The sequence below is a fragment of the Paramormyrops kingsleyae genome, chromosome 7 (assembly GCF_048594095.1).
Source record: "Paramormyrops kingsleyae isolate MSU_618 chromosome 7, PKINGS_0.4, whole genome shotgun sequence".
Taxonomy (NCBI): Eukaryota; Metazoa; Chordata; class Actinopteri; order Osteoglossiformes; family Mormyridae; genus Paramormyrops; species Paramormyrops kingsleyae.
Genome location: NC_132803.1, coordinates 33,352,849 through 33,375,557, shown reverse-complemented (window position 1 = coordinate 33,375,557; position 22,709 = coordinate 33,352,849). Strand labels below are relative to the sequence as shown.

Below are 22,709 nucleotides of genomic sequence, written 5' to 3'. Positions count from 1 at the left end.
AGCCAATTAGCATTTCCCAGTATACTCACGAGCCTTGTACAAAGCCCCTCTGTATGTCTTGTTTTAAATAACTGGTCTGTGGACCCGACTGTCACGTGTGCCTTTACCTGTGTTTGTACTTGCCATTGTGTAAATGACCCACCGTGTGTGTGCCTTAATGCCTGGCGTCCAACCTCCCTGTGTTTCCTCATTATGTTTTGCGGGAGATCTGGTGGTTGTTTGTGTGCGGTCCATTTAAGGGCTGATATTAAAGAGTATGTTGTCTTTCAAACAAGTGTTGTCTCTGTTGTTCCTGCTGCCGTAATGCCCAGGTTTACAGTACGTTATAAATGTCAGGTTAATTTCTAATGAATGAACGCATGAAGCTCTGTCTTTAAACCTTAGCGCTGTGTAGCAGCAGTGGGTGGATGGTCTCTGAACTTCCTGCACCTTTGTCCTTTTCAACTTTTGTCCTCCTACAGCCATTTTGGAACCAAAACGGACAGCCTGACATTTTATTTGGCACCCCTGTTCTGACTGAGGGTTTTAGACCTCATTCCCCTCGTTCACTCAGGTCAGGGATGTCTCACTCACTCGGGACTCCAGCTCTGCCTGGTGTCAGATACAGGGAACAGGCAGCACTGGCCGCACTCTTAGCGGGAAATTGATGGGGGAGGTAGCAGGAAGGCCGTGAATGCCACTCGCAGACAAAGGGGGCGCAAGCTGATTGGACAAGGAGAGCTCAGCTGCTCCCGGCATCTGAAATGAAAGGGTTAGGTTTAGGGTTAGGTTTAGGGGGATGCTGACAATGCCTGTAATCCAGACATCCACCCTTAAATGATCACGTAAGAATGCGACTGTGCCGTGCTGCTTTCTCAAAGGTCCTGTGATGGTGCCCTGCGCAGTATTGTGGTTTCCTGGGAAATTTCCTGCCTTTAAGCTTCACGCTACAAAATGATTGCAGCAGAAACAGGGGAGTTTTTGAATGCTTTAGCTCAGCCTTTATCTATATCTGTCTGTCTGTCTGTGTTTGTTTCGTTTCATTTATTTGCTTGTTTGTTCATGTGGTTGTTTGTTTGTTTGTTTGATTTATTAGGGGCATTGTGCTGCTACTAGGTTTGAGATCTGTACCTGCATCCAGAAGGTCATTGGTTAGAATCCTGTGCCCAGTAGAGCAAGGCCCTTAACCCCAACTGCTCCAGCTGGCCAACTGTGCTCTCTGGGCACAAAAACTTGCTCTCATCTGTGCATCCATGTGTGTCTGTGTCTTTCATGGAGAGAAAGATGGGATGTGTGGAAACCATCCAGACAAAACAGATTATCGCTGTGCTATTCCGGAACATTGCCACTCTGTGGAACCAGTGCATTCCAGGCAGTCTGCAACTGCTGAGCTAATCTGACCGTGCAGCCACCTGCTATCTCTTGCTGCACAGATGTGGACGAGTGCAGCAGCGGGACACACCGGTGCAGCGCCAGTGCCGAATGTCAGAACATGGCGGGCTCTTACCGGTGCTCGTGCACCGAGGGCTTCACTGGGGATGGCTACACCTGCACGGGTAAGGCCGGCATGCTGAGGGAAACGGGATCCAGCGAAGTATTGCAGCACTGACCCCACTCCCACGTATCCCGCAGACGTTGACGAGTGTGCGGACAACGTGGACCTTTGCGAGAATGGCCAGTGTCTCAACACGCCAGGGGGATACCGCTGTGACTGTGACATGGGCTTCACCCCCACCCCCGACAGCAGATCCTGCCAAGGTTGGAGCAGGCCTGTAGCTCCTCCCTCTGCATCAGCATATGATGGGTTCACATATTATAACGCCTCTTTCCTGGCTAACTAGCCCAGGAACACTGCGCTTTTACCTAAACGCCTGCCAATACAGTAGAACTACCAGTTCATTATCTCAAATCTCCCTAAACTTGTTGCCATGATTCCATAGAACAATTTCTTTTGTTAATGTTTTTCTCAGTTACAAAGCTTTTTTTCACAGCTATTTTACATTTGTAAACACAAGTAATATATAATATGTCATACATGTGAAGTACATAAATCATCCCACTTGCAAAACATTGCACAAAACCAATTTATGCTTCTGTATCCTCTCCATGACGTCTGGCAGACATTGATGAGTGCTCCTTCCCAAACGTTTGCGTGTTTGGCACGTGCAAGAACATCCCCGGCATGTTCCGGTGTTTCTGTGATGAAGGGTACGAGCTGAACAGGTCCTCGGGTAACTGCACGGGTAGGTGGCCCCCGTCTGTTCGCAGTATCACCAGTGGTCCCTCTCCTATATATCTTGACCATTTCCCTTTGATCTGCACTACATGTGCATGGCTGGCTCGCGTTAAACAGGCTGTAAAGTGCAGACTGGGGTAGAAATGACTCGGTAATTTTAAGGCAGGATCTCCAGGTTTGAAGGCACAGTAGAATCTGTTTGTGATCTTACACGCTTCGTCTTTCACACAGCCTATCGTTCCCTCTCTTTTTCTATTAATTACTCCAGAACATGACAAATGGAAATTATAATTTAAAATGTGGGCTAAATGTCATTTTAATAACACTTTGTTTTAATGTTAGCAATAATAACTGGCAGAAAAAAATGTTTGTCGCAATTACAGGTATTTAAGATTTTATCATAATTATGCTCCAGTAAGTTTTGGTCTGACTTGTGTGAAAACAGATTAATCTTGTTTAATGAAAGGAGTTTTGTAGGAATTTTGCAAATGTGTGATGTTTTTTTAAATTAATTATATTAATTGACATCCATCAGAACTACTGACCAAGGGAGAGTCAGTAAAACCACATCCTCATTAAAAAATTACACTTTCTGACAACCGTACGTGTTGTTGTTGTGCTGCAGACGTGGACGAATGCCTAGACCCCATCAACTGCGTGAATGGACTGTGCGTCAACACCGCCGGGTCCTACGACTGCAACTGCCCGCCAGACTTTGATCTGAACCCCACTGGCGTGGGCTGTGTTGGTATGTCTGGGCACCCAGCATCATGTGCCTTTCATAGAGGATGTGACAGTGTCTGTGAATGTGTGTAATAGTACAGCTCAGTATCTGAGGAATTTCCCCTAATCATCCATGGTTTAAAGGTAGCATTGATAAAACAGCTGTTACTTCCAGAAATATATGTCCATCTGCACCAGGTGTTTGTTGCCTGCCAGTGAAGTTGACCATAATTCCCAATTTGCAAAGACGTAATTCAGAATGTATTTGAAATATGTCCCCTCCCACACCCTGTACTGGCCAGATACTCGAGCGGGAAACTGCTACCTGGAGTTTGCTTACCGGGGCCGGGGGAACCTGGTCTGCAGTGTGGAGCTGGGCGTTGGGGTCAGCCGGTCCTCCTGCTGCTGCTCCCTGGGACGTGCCTGGGGAAACCCCTGTGAGCTCTGTCCTGTCCTCAACTCCTGTAAGGCCCCATTGGTTTCCAAGGAGACATGAAATATTCCTGGTAGTACTGCTGTAGCATCCATCAACTGACCTGTCATGATTTGATGTCCTTACAGCGGATTACAACACCCTTTGTCCTGGAGGGGAGGGTTTCAGACCCAATCCTGTTACTATTATATTGGAAGGTAAATCCATTGCTTCCTTACTCCAGAGCTATATTCTGGGGTGGGGCCACAGGGGCACTGGCCAAAGTTGAATGCCGATTGGCCCTCAGAGTGCCTCCTCCCCCTGTGACTCAATTATCCAAAACATATCATTGGCTAATGACAGAGGGGCCAACCTTACATGAATTAAGGCCTCTGTTATGCCCCCTATCTTAAAAAAATCCTAGACTCTTAGTGTCCTCATGGGCTGCCGTACCTCCCAATGCAGACATCGATGAGTGTCAGGAGCTGCCAGGGCTGTGCCAGGGTGGTGACTGCGTCAACACATTCGGCAGCTTCGAGTGCGAGTGTCCGAACGGATATTACCTCAACGAGGGCAGTCGTATCTGTGAGGGTGAGTCGTCAGCTCAGGTAGGAAATTTGTGCATGTGATGACAAGTCTTGATCCTGGCCAGTGTCTTATCTGCAAGGCTGGATCACAGAGACAAACTATTGTGATGAATGTTTGTGTCTTATTCAATCAAAAATAAAAAGAGCAAAGTTGCCTAGGTGAAAAATTACCTGTTTCCCCTCCTGTCTTTTTACATATTACTGGTACCAGCTAATTTCCTTACCATCCACAAAATAAATGCATCTACAAATTAAATGCAAATAGTGATAAACTATGCAGTAATAGAAATTTTCCAAGGAAGTAATTTATTTTCATGGTTGTCTCACACTAATCTGCTTCACATCCCGTTCCAGATATTGACGAATGTGTGTTCAACCCTGGAATATGTGGTCCAGGCACCTGCTACAACACTCTAGGTAACTACACCTGTGTGTGTCCCCAAGATTACATGCAAGTCAACGGGGGAAACAACTGCATGGGTGAGTCACATGAATGATCATTTGTAATAATATCCTTTGAGACTGAGGACTGAGCCATGAGGTACACCTATCCTATTGTGTCTGTTTCTCCAGACATGAGAAAAAGTGTTTGCTACAGAAACCACAATGGCACAGCATGTAGCAATGAGCTGACCTTCAACATAACCCGGAGGCTGTGCTGCTGTTCCTACAATGTGGGCAAGGCCTGGAACAAGCCCTGCGAGGCCTGCCCTGCCCCTGGCACTGGTCAGTACCAGAGATACTGAAACCATTCAAATAATCACCTCTTGTGGGGCCATTTTGAAAACCATATAATTTCTTCCTATCAAACTGGATGATAATGATATCAGAAACGCATCAATGTTGTTTGTAATTCAACCTACAATTCAAAAGGTTTCTGTATACTAGTTTTATGTACTATACTGACATTTAACTTACTTAGCAGATGCTTTTATCCATTGGTGTACAATTGAGACAGTCTCTGGAGCAACTGGGGTTAAGGACCGTTGCCAAGGGTCCAACAATGACATCGTTCTGCCAGCCAAGGGATTCAATTTAGTGACCTTCTGATCACAGGCACAGCGTTCTAACCTGCTGTGCTACACATCACCCGCATATTTCAATATTTGATTTAAAAGTAGAAACTGAGAGCAAGCAGTATAGAAAAGGTTTATACAATTGATGATTTTGCCAGGTGGCTACCGTACTCTGTGTGGAAACATTGTCCCTGGCTTCAGATTAGACATCGAGACAGGAAAAGCTGTGGGTGAGTAAGGCAGCACATCTCCCGAATTCTGGCTGTCCAGGTTGGTGGCTTGATTCTTGTCCAGATGGGCTGTTGCCGTCTGACTGATGGTTAAATCTATAGCCTTTGCCGCCGCTTGCAGACATCGACGAGTGCCGGGAGATCCCGGGGATATGCGCCAGCGGTGTGTGCATCAATCAGATTGGGAGCTTCCGCTGCGAGTGCCCCACGGGATTCAGCTACAGTGACCTGCTGATCATCTGCGACGGTGAGTTGGGCAAGACTCCTTCACCTTTCCTTACCTTCCTTGCGGCGAAAGACTCCCTGCAATGTGGAGCAACATTTTAAAGTACTTCAGGCGTCAAGGAGGGGACTTGGATGGCTTCGCCTTTGGATCCCTGGGCCAGGAAACACCCCAGACAGGGAAATGGGGTCATGTTATGTTTTGTCTCTTCGCCCTTTTTGGTGTTGCTCTCTTCATCTTTCAAAATATTAACCCACCGTATGTCTCGCTCTGTTCTGAGCATCCCCAGTGCCTCGTGTAGTGCGGTTCCACATTAAAGCACAGTCAGGCTGGGGGGGGGGGGGAAGGGGTGGATAGAGTGAGGCGGGGGCAACATAATCTCTCCCCTCGGCCTTGCAGCTGTCAGACTGCAGTCGGCTTTGAATCATGTAGGGACGTGACCAGTCTTTTGAACTGGTCCAGTTTGAAATAAGGCCAGTCTGGGAGTGGAGTGAGGGGTCGGGAGGGGTCAGGGGCACATACTTGTAACACCACAACAGTGGTTTTTGCTCCTGGGGAAGGCTGACTCCGAGTGAGCCAAAGATGAACCTCTCTAGAGCTCACCTGAGCCACACTCCATAGAGAAACAGTATATAAACTGCGGACAAAGTTAGTTTTACGCACCAAACTCATTGGGCATGTGTCTGTATATTAGAATGACAACTAGGGGCCATTTTTAATTCATCGATTGATTTTCTGAGTATGATAAGACACTGTTAAGCGGGCCTTCCCATCACCCCAGCATGTGTATCACTCGCAGATATCGACGAGTGCAGCAGCAGAGAGGGCCTGTGCCAGCGAGACGCCGACTGCATCAACATCCCGGGCAGCTACCGCTGCGAGTGCTCTGACGGATTCAGCGTCTCTCCCAGCGGGGCCTGCTTGGGTGAGCCGGCCTCCGTAAAGGCTGGAATAGCCATGTAGCCACGTACGCAACACTGTAGCTGACAGCCCGCAGTGACATTTCCGGGGAAGTGTGTGTCAAGCTAGAGTGTGCGGTACAGCGTAGATACTACACAGAAGTGTAAATCAGCCTTTACGCAGCACACACTGCTTAAGGGATGTGTATTGTACTTCAGCAGTGTGCAAACTCCCCTATAATTATTATATTATATTATAGTGTATTCCTAGTTCTATATTCTCTCAGCACTGATGAGCCCATGTACCACATTAGTACGCTGGAGACCTTGCTCTTGCTATATTGTTTTTTCTCCAAACAGAAAGTGATATACTACTAATTTTAATAATTGCTGGCCTTGGCATCCCACTTGGACCCTTACATTATCACTCCTGGGGTCATATTGTACCAACAAACCTGCCCTCTATCTGGCTATCCCCATTGGTGGTTGAGTTGCCGTGGCGAGGGCAGCACATCCCACGTCGGTGTTTGTGCTCTGGCCCAGAATGGCTGGTGTATTCATTAGCAGCTGTTTGCTTTCTTATTATGGGTCATTATGAATACAGGGCCCCCACAGTGTGCCCTTAGAGGGGGAGAGATGATGCTTTCACAGGAAAGGCGGCTCTCTCACCCCATCGAGTGACTCTCTTGTTCTCCTCTTCAACGGCAAGACCGTGACGAGTGTGTAGAGAACCCCAACGTGTGCAGCCACGGGGAGTGCGTGAACATCCAGGGGGCGTACCACTGCCTCTGTCACCATGGCTACAGGGCCAGCTCCAATCAGAGGATGTGCATGGGTACAGCTTTTGTCTCTTTTTTCTGTTTCCCGTAGCCTTGATGATGTCACAGCTAAGCTTATGAACCAATTAGAGCACACGCTCCTCATTTTACAATTTTCCTTTATATTTCTTTGTGTCATTAGTGTGAATAAAGCTGTCTCCTTTCCCCTAAAGATGTCGATGAATGTGCAAGGCAGCCATGCGGAAACGGGACATGCAGAAACACGGTGGGTTCATACAACTGTGTCTGCCACCCTGGCTTCGAGATCACGCACAATAACGACTGTACGGGTGAGTCCCTCTGCTGGACGGTTGAGGTATAGCGAAGTCCAGCAATCCAGCCAGTAATTATTCTAGTACTTGTGCTTGTGGTTGATGTTGTGCAGACATCGACGAGTGCAGGACGCCGTACGGCGTGATGTGCAGGAGCGGTCAGTGCCTCAACCATGTGGGATCCTTTGAGTGTCTGTGTCACCTGGGTTACAAGCTCACTGCAGATGGAAAGAACTGCATCGGTAAGTCTACCGGCACACTGAGCGCTGCCACACCGGGGCGGCCGGCCGCCAGCACGTTTAACCGCTCCCCTGCTTCCACAAAACAGACGTGAATGAGTGCACGATATTTCCTGGAACCTGTGCCCCCGGAACATGCCAGAACACAGACGGTTCGTTCCGCTGCTTCTGCCCAGCAGGTTACGTCAAACAGGACGAACACTGTGAAGGTAAGGGCTGCTTTCTGGACCTTTCTGTCAGGACGATTCATCAGGCCCAATGAAATCGATACATATTGAAAGTTTTCATTCGCTAACTTTGGAAAATGAAACCCTGGGCCGGATTTAAATGTCACAGCTCTGGTCATAAATGTTGTAGGAAAGCACTTTTCAGTTTTACAAAAGTGGATAAAATCTGTTCCAAGTGGACATTCTGTAAAATTTATCCACAAGACCTCAGACAGTAGTATTTGGTTGTTTAATGTGTTTCCTAAATATACAGTGACAATCGATATACCAGCTTCAGTTCAGCAGAACCCAGTCCTGACATCACCCCAGCGCTGGCCCCACAAAGAGGCTTTGTAAATCAGGGGGCCTTTTTTTGGGCCCAGACTCAGAGCTCTGGCACGTTAACATCCCCCTTCATCAGAAATAGACAAGCGACGTATTGCAGTTAGGAGTGAAATTTGTGCCTCTGCTTCACAGATTTCAACGAGTGCGAAGATCCTAACATCTGCCTCTTTGGCTCCTGCCTCAACAGTCCCGGCAGCTTCAAGTGTGTCTGCGGGCCTGGCTTCGTACTCTCGGAGAACGGCCGCAGGTGCTTGGGTAAGCCCGCCCGCCCCCAAACCCAAAGCGGCCAATCAGGAATATGAAAGATTTTTACCTCTGGTTGCTATGGGTTATAAGAACTGTGTATGCAGCTGCATATTACAATACTGCTTATTTTTAATCTTAAGCTCTTTCACATTGTTACGTTCAACACTGCTAAATCAATTTTAAGAATGCACTTTTGTTCACTATTCAGCCATATATATCAATATTATATTCGTATTTTATTCCACATAATATGTAGCATTGGTAGAGCTAACAGTGACAATAAAGATATTCTATTCTCTTGTTATATTTTACTAGAACAAACACTGGCTAAGTACCATGTGTCCTTAACTGCAAAGTTACTTGGCGCCCGATAATAGAATAACAGTTTCATCTGAGTAGTTAATTATAATAATTATGTTGTGAGTCTCTACGTCCCTGGGTCTCCCTCAAGAGCCATTTCTGGATTATGCGCTAAATCCAACCCTGCTGGCCATAAATCTTGCAGGAGATTTAAATGGGCCCATACACTAAATATTTTTTTTTTTTTAGTGTTGGTCATGGCCTACCACTGCGATTTTTTGGATGGATGATATATACGCAGTAATATTAGCTACACTGGCTGTTCCTCCGGTGGTGACCCACTTTGAGGAGAATGCCACCACAGTGACCGGCGCGCGTTCGATCAGTGGGCCTCCGCTCTTCTCACAGAGACCCGCACAGGCTTCTGCTTCAGCAAGTTCACCGAGGGGATGTGCGCTGTGCCACAGGCCTTCAACAGCACCAAGGCCGCCTGCTGCTGCAGCACCATGCCCAAGGAGGGCTGGGGAGACCCCTGTGAGCTCTGTCCCAAGGAGCAGGACGGTAAACCCTCTGCTTTACTGATGTTTTTACCCTTTTATTATGAGTCCTTGGCTCTCACAGCCCTTCTGGCGACCTTGAGTTGGAGTCACTAACTGTTCTGCCATTGTCATCTCCATGACAGTGGGATTTCAGGAGCTTTGTCCCTTTGGTCACGGACTCATCCCCGGGATTGGAGAAGCGCCAATAGGTACCATGTCCGGATAATGTTCCTCACTCTCCCATTTTTGGCAAAAAATAAAATGAACGCGAAAATGCTACTTTCATTTGCGCTATTGTTAACTGAGGAGATGTTCATGGTGCTTTTGATATATTAAGCGAACAGCGATGAGAGAAACCGGATTTGGCACAGGATATTTTTGTTTGTCCTAGAAATGTACAGGATTTTAATGATTTAAAGCAGGGGTCTCCAACTCCGGTCCTGGAGAGCTACCGTCCAGTAGGTTTTCTATCCTACCTGGCTTCTGATGAGCCACAGCTGTTCTCAGGTAAATACCAGGAGCAGGTGTGGCTCATCAGAAGCCAAGTGGGACAGAAAACCTACTGGGTAGTAGCTCTCCAGGACTGGAGTTGGAGACCCCTGATTTAAAGAGTGTGACTGAACTCGACCCTCACCTTTCTGTGGCTGGCGGGCAGACGTGAATGAATGCGCAGAGAACCCGGGCATCTGCCACAACGGGCACTGCGTCAACATGGACGGCTCCTTCCGGTGCCAGTGTGCCGTGGGCTACGCGCTGAACCGCACCGGGTTGCACTGCATTGGTGAGAAACCCTCTTCAATGCTCCGCGGCAGCCGAAGGCCGCACCCAGCTGCCTTTCCACAAGCTCGAGTCGTTTTCTTACATTTCTCAGAAGCTTTATCTTAGAATTTCTGTAGTAGAGCTGTCTTCGGATGAACATTATGCATGAGTTTGTTATGAAGCTCAGAATGAATTTGTTTTTAATGCCCAACCATTCGGACAGTAACTGCACTGTTTGATGCTTTCAGGTACACTAACGTCTTTCCTGCCTTGAAAATCAATACAGTGGACCATTTGCAAGCTAGTCAGTGATTTACAATCACAATAAGTAATGGAAGGGAAACTGGATGTTTTTTAGTTGAGAGACGCGGTTCAAGAACAGTGAATTAGCACGGCTCAGTGACTGTATGACTGTAATGCCACATCGCACACGCGCCGTGTTCCGGTTCCCCGGCAGACATCGACGAATGCGCCATGGGGAACCCGTGCGGAAACGGAACCTGCACCAATGTGATTGGGGCCTTCGAGTGCGCCTGCGAGGAAGGGTTCGAGCCCGGCCCCATGATGACCTGTGAGGGTAGGTGCACTGCAGGGGCTATAAAAAGGGCATCGCCAGTCCGGCGCCTTTGAGATTCTGCACTCTCTCCTGTTTCCTGCAGTTTAGTCACACACACGCCATTTTTCAGTGAATATCACGAAGGCCCATTAATGGCCGAGGAGGTTTTCATGGGAAGGCGAGTGTGAAACTTCAGAAGTTCACCGCAGACAGGATTTTTGCTCTGTACAAATGTTTGCATCTTTCTGCAAAGAGCACATTTAAAATAAGTCTAAGATACATCATAAAAACCTTACAGACAAGCAGAACGTTGCAGCCATTCAGTAATAGTTTTTTATTTATCATTGTGCAAGTAGGTTAAAATAAATTTATTAATGCATATTCCACACAATGACATGGTATAAACATTATAAAATACTTACAAAAGCTATATTCCATACCTATATACATAAATATATACAGTATGTATATATGCGTGTATTGCGCTCAGTTATCAGTAACATTATGGCATATTTAATGTATATAGTAAAAATAAAAAGGTCTGTCTCTGCGGTGGAATTCAATGTTAGTTATGCTAGTCTGTCCTCAGTAATTTTTCTGATTTTCTTACAAGATGTTCAGGCTTCTGAAGACCCAGCTGCTGTCTCTGGCTGTGTAAAGTGTTGCTTCGTGGTGACTGAGTTTTTACGTGTGCTGTAAGTGTGTAAGAATGCAGAGTTCCGGTGAAAACTGGGGGTCGCCTCAGCGGTTCTGCTCACTGCTCCCATGTTCCCCGTGTAGATATCAATGAGTGCAGCCAGAACGCCCTGCTCTGCGCCTTCCGCTGCGTCAACACGTTCGGCGGCTACGAGTGTACCTGTCCTGCAGGCTACACACTGCGGGAGGACGGCAGGATGTGTCAGGGTGAGACACCCTGGGCCGCCTCACGCACCCCAAGCTGGCCGCTTTCTCTCCATGTCGTATACTTGTAGGGCTATTCTGTCATGGAATGTTTGTTACCATGACGATCTCGCACTTGTTTCTGGAAGCTCAGCCTAGCAGCACCTGTACCTAATTTGGCTCCTTGACAACCAGATGTTTGTTATGTATTATCTGCCTTGTCAGTGCACCATTTTGGAAATAAATTTCAATACATTAATGTTAATGTTGTCATGGGAAAGCCCCGATGGGCGATAGCCTTGGCAACCTTTACTGGAGATTCTGCATGAAGTGGGTCATTTCTCAGGGGATCTGCTTCCCCGGTTACTACAGCGCAGTCGCGGTGTGCCGGAACACGCCTGGCAATCCCGCACCACTCACCCGGTTTCCCCCGCCTCCGCAGACCTGGACGAATGCGCACAGGGGCTCCACGACTGCGAGTCCATGGGAATGGAGTGCAAGAACCTGATTGGTACTTTCATGTGCCTGTGTCCCGTGGGGATGGTGAGAACGCCCAATGGCGAGATGTGTCAGGGTAAGAAGCCCTGCCCCCCCCACCACACCTTGGGGATCCAGTGTGGGGATGGGTAGATGCATGGATGGATGGATGCTGGAAGTGGGTGCTTATAGTACTATAGGCTGGGGGTGCCCAAGCCCCAGTCTCCACCAGCATTATTCCGGGCTGCGTGGGGGGAGTTTCCACCTGTAAACAAAATGCCTTGATCCAGGAAAATACAGATCGTCTCATTTTTTTGTATACATTTTGCATCCCCCATTCAGCTAATTTTATCGTACAATCCCCACCCACCCACCCACCCCACCCTCCTGTTCTGACCAATTTTATTTTGGGGGAGAAATTTGTCAGTTTGCTTTTGCCAGAATACATAAAATGCTGTACCCTGCTAATTTCTCACAGCTGTGTCACACCAACAGTTTGTAGCCCATAAACCTTTGACCTGGTGTTCCTTCCAGATGAGAACGAATGCCGCACCAGGCCGGGGATTTGTGAGAGCGGCCGCTGTGTGAACACCGTCGGCAGCTACATGTGTGAATGTAACAATGGCTTCCAAGCAGATCCTACACGCACCAGTTGCCTGGGTGAGCAGTATGTGCTCCTCTACCTTCCTTCCACTGGGCTGTAGGTCAGTGTGGCCCCGCAGCTGCCATTGGTTACTGTGGCCTAACCCCTGGGGCTGTACATTCTTTTGTCATCAACAACCGTCTTGAATTTCTGGCTTAAATTACTCAAACTAATATTTTATATTTTATAGCTATGACTAAGATTATTTTGTAGCCACCTTGGTTTTAATTAGCATTTCAGTTTCCCTAAAGTCAAGGATGGGATTCTTAACACAAGGTATCATAGGAACCATTCAGAAGTACAACAGACAGGAACAGTGTAACCTCTATAGAGGCCAAGGAACGGAACTGTCTGCCACAAGGTTCTGTGGATTTCACAGAGGGGCTGTCCAACTCCCTTGGGCTTCCTAGATTTCCGCCAGGGCTTCTGCTTCACCGAGGTCCTGCAGACCATGTGCCAGATGTCCTCCAGCAGCCAGAACCCCGTGACCAAGTCCGAGTGCTGCTGCAATGGAGGGCGTGGCTGGGGCAACCAGTGCGAGCTCTGCCCACTGCACGGGAGCGGCCAGTACAGGAAGCTGTGTCCCAATGGGCCTGGCTACAGCACTGACGGCACGGGTACGTCATTTACGGAACCTAACCCTTCCTCGTCATATTTGTGGGTGGACCTCCAGACCTCCCGTTTCATTGCCTGATTCCAAACTCCCAATCGGCAGATGTAGACGAGTGCAAGGTCCTGCCCGACCTGTGCCAGAATGGCCAGTGCATCAACACCATGGGCTCGTTCCGGTGCCACTGCAATCCTGGGTACACCACAGACATCGCTGGCACTGCCTGCGTGGGTAAGCCCCATCTCCCCCCCACAGCACCGCACTCAAACCATAGACAGATGCCTCCCTTCCCCTATCTCCGACGAGCTTGATATCTCCGTCGGCCCACAGACGCGGACGAGTGTGCCATGTCACCGAAGCCATGCAACTTCATTTGCAAAAACACGGAGGGCAGCTACACCTGCTCCTGCCCCCGGGGATACCTGCTGCAGGAAGACGGCAGGACATGTAAAGGTGATGACACCCGCTCCGGTGCAGTTAAATGTTTCCGTAGCCTCATGCAATACACCGTTTACATAGCTTTTATATCAATAACTGCATTTTCAGTGCTGGGTTGCAGTGATTCTGAGGCAGGGGCGGGTTTGTTGTTTCTGGGACTCCACTCAAAAAGTCACTTTGTGGCCACCCCTTGTGTAGTGGCTGTTTGTGGCTAACAGGGGGCTCGCAAACCCCTGCTGGTCTGAGGTCTATCTCTGGGACGGCCATACTCATATCCACAGCCACAAACAGACCAATCCACCTCACTCACACCTGAGAGGATACCCAGAAGAAAACCACAAGGACCATGCCAGCTCCACACCGGAGGCATGAGGCCGCATTGTTAACCACTGAGCCACTACTCCATTACGAAATGGCGCCATAGGCTTAATGTTGGTCAAATGAGATTTAAGACGGCATTACAACAGTGTCTCACACAGCAGTCGTGACACTTGTCCCATGAGCACGGGATGCAGAATCACAGCAGGTTGTTGGGTCACGTTCACCAGTGTCACTTCCGTCTGACCTCAGACCTGGATGAGTGCCTGACGAAGAGGCACAACTGCCAGTTCCTGTGTAGCAACACCATCGGGGGCTTCACCTGCAGGTGCCCCCCCGGCTTCTCCCAGCACCACACCGCCTGCATCGGTGAGTGAGCCAGGCTTTGGGGCACGTCCCGTGAGGATGAGCACTGTATCACATCTGCCTCACTGGTGTTCACAAGGATTATACTGACCACTTCAAGCACGCAAAATGCGCTACAGTTTCCAGTCTAATTATGATAAAAACAATGTGCATGTTGGTCTCTTCAGTAGTTTCACCCATATGGTTCTGTGGTATAAACCTTCAGTAACGGGTCACATTCACTGTGTCGCCAATATTAGCATTGCCGTGCCGAGACGTCGCACTAAACGATGTCATCCCATCTCCCGGTTAAATGCTATCATCAGCCAGCCGTTAGGTGTAATGGGCCGTGAAGTGGTGATTAAGTGGCTCACTGGTTTTGGTGGGGGGGGGGTGGTGGTTGGTTCCTCCTGCCCAGACAACAACGAGTGTGCAGTCGAGCCCAACCTGTGCGGCGCCAACGGGGCGTGTGAGAATTCGCCTGGAAGCTTCAGCTGTGAGTGTCAGCAGGGTTACAGCTCGGACCCCAGCGGATTGCGCTGTCATGGTACGGCTCTACCCCGACACCCCCAACACCTTGCCACTCTGGGGGGGCATTCCAATAAACCCACCCCATGAATAGTAAGGATGCCTAGTCCAAATGCTCCTTTCAAATGGGTCTCGACCTTACTTACAGTACGTTTCTTGTTCACCAGAGATCACGGATACAGTTCATACTACCGGTATCTGCTGCTAGTTTTACTAACCGTAAATGACAGGATGGAGGGAGGTATCCAGGGCTGTGTCGGGATTCCACATGGGGGCGCTCTTTCTCTCAGGTCACTTTACCTGGATCTCATTAGCAGGAAGCCAGTAGTATGGAACCGGCAGTAGAATTTGGATGCATTGTGAGCTAAAATAGACCAGTAACAGTAAAACCCAAAATGGGCCCTTTTCCGTTTTTATTAGAGTCCATATTAGAAACAGCTGTGCACTGGGGCTGCCAGCTCAGCTCACTGCAGCTGCAGTTATAAATCGCGGATTCCTCAGGTGGGTCACTGGCAGTTCGCTGATGAGGAGGGGGTGTCTCCAGGGAAGCGGCCCAGGGTCGGTACTGGTGCCCCTCTGATAAACATGTCCCCTGCCCCGAGGCATCTCTCTGGCCAGAGGGAATATCCAGATTCATTAGCCAAAAGCACACCAACACTTTCAAAAGGGTCTCATTTTTTCTCGCCAACCCCCCCACCCCACCCCGGCAGATGTTGACGAATGCAAGGGTAGCCACCGGTGCCAACATGGCTGCCAGAACACGCTTGGGGGCTACCGCTGCACCTGCCCCCAGGGCTACATGCAGCACTACCAGTGGAACCAGTGTGTGGGTAAGTTAGCATTGCTGCTTGAGTCGGTTTGGGTACGTTAGCATATAGCTCCCTTTAGGGCCAAAACCTGCACAACTAATAATGAAACACTACTTACACTATATTAGCACAGAGGGGCTACAGAAGAGCCCCATGTGTAGCTACAGTAATACATAGTATGTATGTATGATAAACATATAGCAAAAACATATAACTCCATAAGCATTATAATAAAAGTACATATGGTTTCCAATGGAGCTGGAAATTCAGCTTGGGTATATGATTTTGATGTATTTCTTGGAATACATTTCATGTCTCATAATCGTCTATTTTTAACTTGCAGAAACTCATAACTCACTTTAATTCCTGGGAGCTTGGCGTCCATGTGTGAATCTGTGCAGTGTCCTCACACGCAGTTTCTTACGATATAGTACTGGTAGGCTTGCAGAACACCCACGTATCCATCTCATTGGACAGCTGATATAAGCCTGGAAGAACAGAGGAATGAGGGAAGGATGAACACAATCAATCAGTTAGCAGATGCTTTTGTCCATAGTGACATAGGGTCAGAGAGCACGGTCAGCCTGTCCCGAGGGCAGTTGAGGTTTCAGGGACCTAAAGGTGATATGATGATTCTGACAGCCACAGGATTAAAACCCACGATCTACCAGACGTGGGCACAGATCCTAACCTACCGAGCCACATCAGCACCAAACAGTCACATGTATAATTGCTGTGTTTATATTCTCCTCTTTTAAAAGAGCATCAAAAGCATAAATGCTGATAACCTTGAAAACCGGCTTCAGTGTTTGGCAGCTCACACCCATTGTGCAGTAGATACAGTATGTGTGTCAGCCCTCTATAGCTGTTTCCTAATGGACACTGGTGTTATGCCAAAGCTAATGTAGCTTTACTGGTGCTTCAGAAAAAACAACAATCAACATTGACAACAGAGCATGCTTTCACTCTCACTCACACACACACACACACACACACACAATCAGGCCGGGAGAGTAGGGTCACAGTGCCCCCTGGTGGCCAGCCCCCACTTGTGCACATTGAAGGCACTGGCATCTGCAAAATAAATTAATCTCTTTTATTATACCCAAACACTAGGTCACACTATGACCTTTCACTGATTTTACACCTATTAATTCCCAGCAATTGACAGGGAGAACCTTTAAAATGGTTCTGACACTGTCAGTCTGTTCCATTAATTCAGTTGGGGGGGGTGCCACCCCTACAAATATACACCATGGTCCATCCCAGATTGCTGTAATGATAGTGGGAGTTCCGTGTCATCAGGATTTCGGGTTACGGTCCCACGACACTTTGCCACAGCGGGGGCATTCCGATTAAACCCACCCCGCGAATAGTAAGGATGCTAGAGGCAAAACTCTGAGTAGAATTAATCCATGCAAATAATATGAGTAATTTTTGCAAAAAAGGCATGGCAGTGGTAGCAAAGCACTGAGGAGTGATTTATAATCTGTGGTGTGTGCCTGTGCTCGGAAGGTCGCTGGTTCAGATCCCACGGTCGGCAGAGTAATGTTACCATTGGGCCCGTGAGCAAGGCTCGTAACCCCCAGTTACTTTAGGGATTGCCTGACTCTGCTTTTAGTCTCATTTTGCTTTAGATAAAAGTGTATGCTAAAAAAATAAAATGTAAAGGTTATGCCAGTTCTGAAAGTTAGCAGAGCAGAGCCTCTGCTGAGAGTACACAGTACTACACCTCTAACTGTAGATTCTATAGTTTTCATGAACACTCATAATGCATTTAAACCATTATGTTAAACAGCCCTTAGAAGTCTAGGGCCTGCAGTGACAGATCTCTGTAGTACATGCTGAAAATTAGGCACAAATTACAGTTAAACTGCAAATGGGGCGGAACCACAGGGGCACTGAGCCCAGCTGAACACTGATTGGGCCCCTGTCACTCACCAATCCAGAGATTATTATTGGCTAATGATCTGGCATCCCCCACTATATGAACCTTAAAAAAAACCTAAAATCACCCCAGACAGCAAGAGGATCTGGCTGCAGAACACTGGGCCACTATCACACAGCCTCCACAACATCCCCCCACATCTCCTCCAAGCACTCAGCTCCAGGTTTGTGCTCCCCTCTGGCAGATGAAAACGAGTGTTCGAATCCGGGCAGCTGTGGCTCGGCATCCTGCTACAACACCCTGGGCAGCTTCCGGTGCGGCTGCCCATCTGGCTTCGCCTTCGACCAGCTGCGCAGCCGCTGTGAGGACATTGACGAGTGCGACTCCTTCCGTAACCCCTGCAGCTACGGCTGCGCCAACACGGAGGGTGGCTACCTCTGTGGCTGCCCCCCCGGGTACTACCGAGTGGGCCAGGGGTGAGCCGGCCTATCGCCTGGGGGCGCCCTGACATACCTCATCATTTATCCTTTTTGTTTTTACACCTATACTCTTTATTTTATATTTGGTATTTTCAGCTTTCTACGGAAGTCTGTAGAGGACATACATAAACTTATTTTTTTCTTAGTTTTTTAAGCCGACATCTTTCAAACATCACCTGGTAACCATGGAGACGTCCCGGACTCTCCAGTTGGTTGGTAATGAAACTCACTACTCGTTCAGGCTCACTATAATTTCTCCGACGGTATAGCTGCAAATTTCTGAGGCTCCTTCTCAAATGACGAACACTAATATGACAATTTTCTAGCACCGACAGACACTGTTATTTCCTCGTATCAATGATTCGGTGCAATATATCTCGACTTTTTCCCGCAGTTTGAAGTCTAACTTGGTTTTACAAACAAGTGCAATTTAACCACTTATGATTCTGGTGCAATATACACTTTTATTTTTTCCTCTAACTTTTGGACAAAGGTACTTTAGATTGTACAGAGATTTTCTATCGTATTTAATTTTTATTTTATTTATTAGAATGTTTAACAGTGCCGTAATTTGTTTTACACTTCATTCCTATCTTTATACTTATATTGTATTGTTCTTGCAGTCGCAATGTGAGCAATTTACTCCGGGGTTGATAAAGTCTTCTGATTATGATTCTTGATTCTGATTGATTGTGGACTGTCCCAATCACAAAGTAAAATCTGATGCATTCGTCCATGAGGATAATACGAAACCTTTCACGAGATCATGGGAAAGTGACATGGGTTATGTCGAGATCATGAGAAAAATAAATCGTGATCTCTAGATAATGAAAAGAAAAAAAAAAAGTTATGCCTCTACAGACTTCCGTAGCTTTCTTTTTTGTTTTAGTCCTGCACGACAAGAGCTACTCCTTGGCACAATAACTTCCCTCAAGATGAATAAAGTTTTATTTAGTCTAATCTAATAGTACCTTTATGTTGGTTCATTTTAAGGAACAATGTTGCTGAACCTGAACTATAAAAACCCTTCAAAGGAGCCGTTGATCCTTATTTGATTCATTGGGGCTTTTTCAGAATTTGTGCAGCCATAAAGTGAAATGTATACTAAGTAATATTATTATTTATGGGGAGCTGAGTACTATATCTGCAGATATACAGAGTAACGTCTTTTTTAATGTGTAACGCTGTGTTGTGCAGGCACTGCGTGTCTGGCATGCTGGTTGGCAAAGGTCAGTTTGCCCCCCGGGGGGCAGAGGGGGAGGAGGAAGGTAACGGCCCGTCTGCGGAGGCCTGCCACGACTGCAAGGTCAGCAGCTACCGCAAGAGGAGCGGCAGGCAGCCGCGTGGCGCCGGCAGAGCCCAGCCATTGGAGGTAACCCTTCATACCAGGCTGCGTCTATCCTCATCGTCAGCAGTGATGGTGCACGGTCACTGCCCAGAAAGTTGTGGTTGTGTTGTGGCGACGGAGTGTGTAGCAGCGAAGAATGTGGATATTGTAAGTTTACACACCTTTCACACCTGTAGGTTGATCGCTCTAGAAATATTTAAGAGACCACAGCAAAAATTTTTGTTTCTCTCATTTCTTAATTTATGAGTATGCTTCTGTGTAAAATATACATTTTTTTGTGAACTCCAGCCTGGTTCTTCTACATTTCTCATTAATGAAGGGCTTCTTCCTTGCTTTATGGGACTTCAGTCCTGCCTCTAGGAGCCTGATATGAACTGTCCTAGGGGTGCACTTCACGTTTCCCATTCCTTTTGAAGGTCACTTGATGTCATCCTCCAATTCATGAAGCACTGTTGGATAAGTTGACGGTCATCTCTGGCATTGGAAAGTTGTTTCTGCCCTCTACCTGGCTGGTTTTTGGTCGTTCCCAGTGTCTTCTGCTACACGTTGTTCTTGTGTATTGTGGTCTGGAAGCAACCTGCTGCTCAGTGTAACCTTCTGCCAACAGAACCAGGATTAAACCAGGATTTAATAATGCAGATTCTTAAAAAATATGGAGAGGTCTCTTAACTTTTTTCCAGAGCTGTATATGAAGTTCACACAGAAAATGAAAGCTTAGTCTGCACTGGCTTGCTGTCATTCTCCAATGCAGGAGTCGTCATTCAGCCTGGCCAGCGTGGACATGGAGGTCCCCTTGAATCTGGTGATGAACATCTCCGAGCTGGACCCCAAGCAGCACATCCTGGAGCTGGTGCCGGCGCTGCGGCACCTCGCTGACCGCATGCAGTACGTCATCTCCTCCGGCAACCGGAACGCAGCCTTCCGCATCCAGCAGCGGGGGGGCCTCAGCTACCTGCACGCCGCCCGGCACACAGCCTCACCGGGCACCTACACGCTGGAGGTCAGCAGCCTGCCGCTCCACGCCAGCGGCCAGCTCCGGCACAAGGACACCCAGGCCGGGGAGCTGGGCAAGAGGCTGCACATGCGGCTGCGCATTCAGCTGCAGTAGTCGCCAGCGTCTGCACCACCAGCCAGGTGGGATGTGGGGACTGTCTGGCCAGCATTCAGCCAAACCTCACAGACATGGACGCATGTATCAGGATGGGAACGTCAGCGAAGCCAAGCCAGGGGAGCCGCACAGCCTCAGTCACAGCGCAGCACCAAAAGGTCACAGCAAGCTGCACGCAGGACGATGACCAATGACACATCACAGCCCGTCAGGCTGTCAGCTGGGAAAGGGCAGCCAAACGTGCCACGATCAGGTGACCTGAGCTGAGGTGCAGCTGGAAATAATAAAAGAGGAAAAACAGAGATAGTTTATAGAAAATATTATTAATTGGCACCAATACCCGAAACTTTAGCTGTTATCTTACCGGATCCAGCTGGGTCACAGCTGGACGATTCCCTCAGCTCAAGGAAACCCAGCCAGGCATTTTGAGTTTGTGGCCCAGAGTTATTCAGGAAAGCTTCTTCATAATGTAAAGCACAATCATCCTTATCGGTCATGATTAAACTTTCCTGATACCGATGCAGAATCCAGCTTTAACGTTGCCTAACCGGATGTTGACACATCTATCTTTGTTTATGTATAAATAAATATCAATATCAGTATTAACTTGACACAAGCAGGCCTTAAATGCTATTATGTCATGTAAATAGTCAGAATTACAATTTCAAAAAATCTGTTAGATCTTAATGTATTATTTATTATTTTCACAGGAACAGTGTGTGTGTTGTGTAACAATTATATGCACAGTTATACATTTTATGGGAGCTAGAGAATTCAGAGATTGAAGATGTGGAGGATGCCAGTGTACTTCAGGCAACAGCAGTCTAAACGTCTTAAGTCTTAGCTCCAGCCTGTTTTCTCAAAGCAAAAAGAATCTTGTCTTTCGCACGGTCAGGCCAGTGGGGAACTTCAGGTTACAAGCCTGTGTCTCATCGCAGCATCGGCTGGTGCCATATGAAGCTGCTGCCCCAGCCAAATCACATCGTATCCGATCAGCGACGGCTTTGGCATCTTCACGTCTCAGGTCTGGCAAGTGGCCAGCAGCCATAAAGACCACCGCTACATTTTACTGGCTGGAGGCAAAAATTGCAACTTTCTCCACTGGAGAAACACTAATTAGCAAAAAAAATTATAAAGGGTATAACTTTTACCCTGCTGCCTTATATTATATAACAGTATGAGAATGCATATACAACCAATAATAATGATGTAATGCTAATTTTAATCACCACAACATCTGTCATTCTTCTGCTCATCCTTATGAGGATAGCGGTAATGATACTTTTGTTAAATAAGCTTATAACTCAATTGCAAAAATATATGCCGCACTCTTACTATGTCCAAATTAAACAGAAGGATTTTACGTGCTTCTTAGGTTTGTGTCAACATTTTGACAAATTAGCCTAATGACCAAAAGCGATGACTTCATCTGGGCTGTTTTGTGCGATTGTTTTGAAGTGCATTTTGCCCAAGTCCTGAGAAACTGCAGAGCCAGATACTCCAGCCCCTCTGTGCTCGAACTGTGATGCTTAAGAAGACCAGTAGAGCTCTGCTGTTATTTACAGAAACACTGGAGCCATTTGAGACTGGAAATTGCCGGTGTCTAAGGCAGCATCCCTGTACAGATTTCCAACCTCAGCTTGCGACCCGTGAAGGATTTCTGGGACAAACTCTGAAAGTGACTTCTTTCCATTTACAGCTTTGGTTGTCATTTAGAATCTTGAATTACTGCAGTCTAACCGTTAAGATATTTGTATTTTATATACACACACAGTTAATTGTGGGGGGTGGGGGGGGGGGGGGGGGGGGGGTTGAGTATTTAATGTGTTTTATTTTAAATCCATTTTGTACAGGTGTCGTAGTGATTGGATTAGATTTATTTGCATATACAACCTGGTCTTTTCTATAAAAAAAAAAAGAGCTTTATCAGATTTTGAATTGTATCCAAATAATTCAGAGGCCTTAAGCAACCATGCAACAAGAGTTTGTTCTGTTCAGTTAATTTATCTAGTCTATGTCAAATTTCTTTCCACATGTACACTCACCTAAAGGATTATTAGGAACACCATACTAATACGGTGTTTGACCCCCTTTCGCCTTCAGAACTGCCTTAATTCTACGTGGCATTGATTCAACAAGGTGCTGAAAGCATTCTTTAGAAATGTTGGCCCATATTGATAGGATAGCATCTTGCAGTTGATGGAGATTTGTGGGATGCACATCCAGGGCACGAAGCTCCCGTTCCACCACATCC

The 22,709-nt window shown here is 47.4% G+C and overlaps 1 protein-coding gene across 2 annotated transcripts in view; it reads left to right on the top strand.

The window, feature by feature from the left end:
- Positions 1-22,233, top strand: part of fbn2a (fibrillin 2a) — a 73,808-nt gene extending 51,575 nt beyond the window's left edge. For both annotated transcript variants that reach the window (XM_023845307.2, XM_023845309.2), the window contains 33 exons: positions 1,413-1,535; positions 1,612-1,737; positions 2,100-2,222; positions 2,841-2,963; positions 3,241-3,402; positions 3,500-3,568; positions 3,816-3,941; positions 4,292-4,417; positions 4,511-4,663; positions 5,112-5,183; positions 5,305-5,430; positions 6,206-6,331; positions 7,015-7,140; positions 7,297-7,413; positions 7,509-7,637; positions 7,724-7,843; positions 8,318-8,440; positions 9,140-9,292; positions 9,414-9,479; positions 9,926-10,051; positions 10,487-10,606; positions 11,366-11,488; positions 11,907-12,038; positions 12,476-12,601; positions 12,995-13,201; positions 13,300-13,425; positions 13,525-13,647; positions 14,203-14,319; positions 14,714-14,842; positions 15,534-15,653; positions 17,765-17,996; positions 19,197-19,371; positions 20,099-22,233. In XM_023845307.2, the coding sequence (XP_023701075.2) occupies positions 1,413-1,535; positions 1,612-1,737; positions 2,100-2,222; positions 2,841-2,963; positions 3,241-3,402; positions 3,500-3,568; positions 3,816-3,941; positions 4,292-4,417; positions 4,511-4,663; positions 5,112-5,183; positions 5,305-5,430; positions 6,206-6,331; positions 7,015-7,140; positions 7,297-7,413; positions 7,509-7,637; positions 7,724-7,843; positions 8,318-8,440; positions 9,140-9,292; positions 9,414-9,479; positions 9,926-10,051; positions 10,487-10,606; positions 11,366-11,488; positions 11,907-12,038; positions 12,476-12,601; positions 12,995-13,201; positions 13,300-13,425; positions 13,525-13,647; positions 14,203-14,319; positions 14,714-14,842; positions 15,534-15,653; positions 17,765-17,996; positions 19,197-19,371; positions 20,099-20,455 (4,502 nt within the window). In that variant the 3' untranslated portion in view covers positions 20,456-22,233. The remainder of the gene's footprint in view (positions 1-1,412; positions 1,536-1,611; positions 1,738-2,099; positions 2,223-2,840; positions 2,964-3,240; positions 3,403-3,499; positions 3,569-3,815; positions 3,942-4,291; positions 4,418-4,510; positions 4,664-5,111; positions 5,184-5,304; positions 5,431-6,205; positions 6,332-7,014; positions 7,141-7,296; positions 7,414-7,508; positions 7,638-7,723; positions 7,844-8,317; positions 8,441-9,139; positions 9,293-9,413; positions 9,480-9,925; positions 10,052-10,486; positions 10,607-11,365; positions 11,489-11,906; positions 12,039-12,475; positions 12,602-12,994; positions 13,202-13,299; positions 13,426-13,524; positions 13,648-14,202; positions 14,320-14,713; positions 14,843-15,533; positions 15,654-17,764; positions 17,997-19,196; positions 19,372-20,098) is intronic.
- Positions 22,234-22,709: the final 476 nt, after the last annotated feature.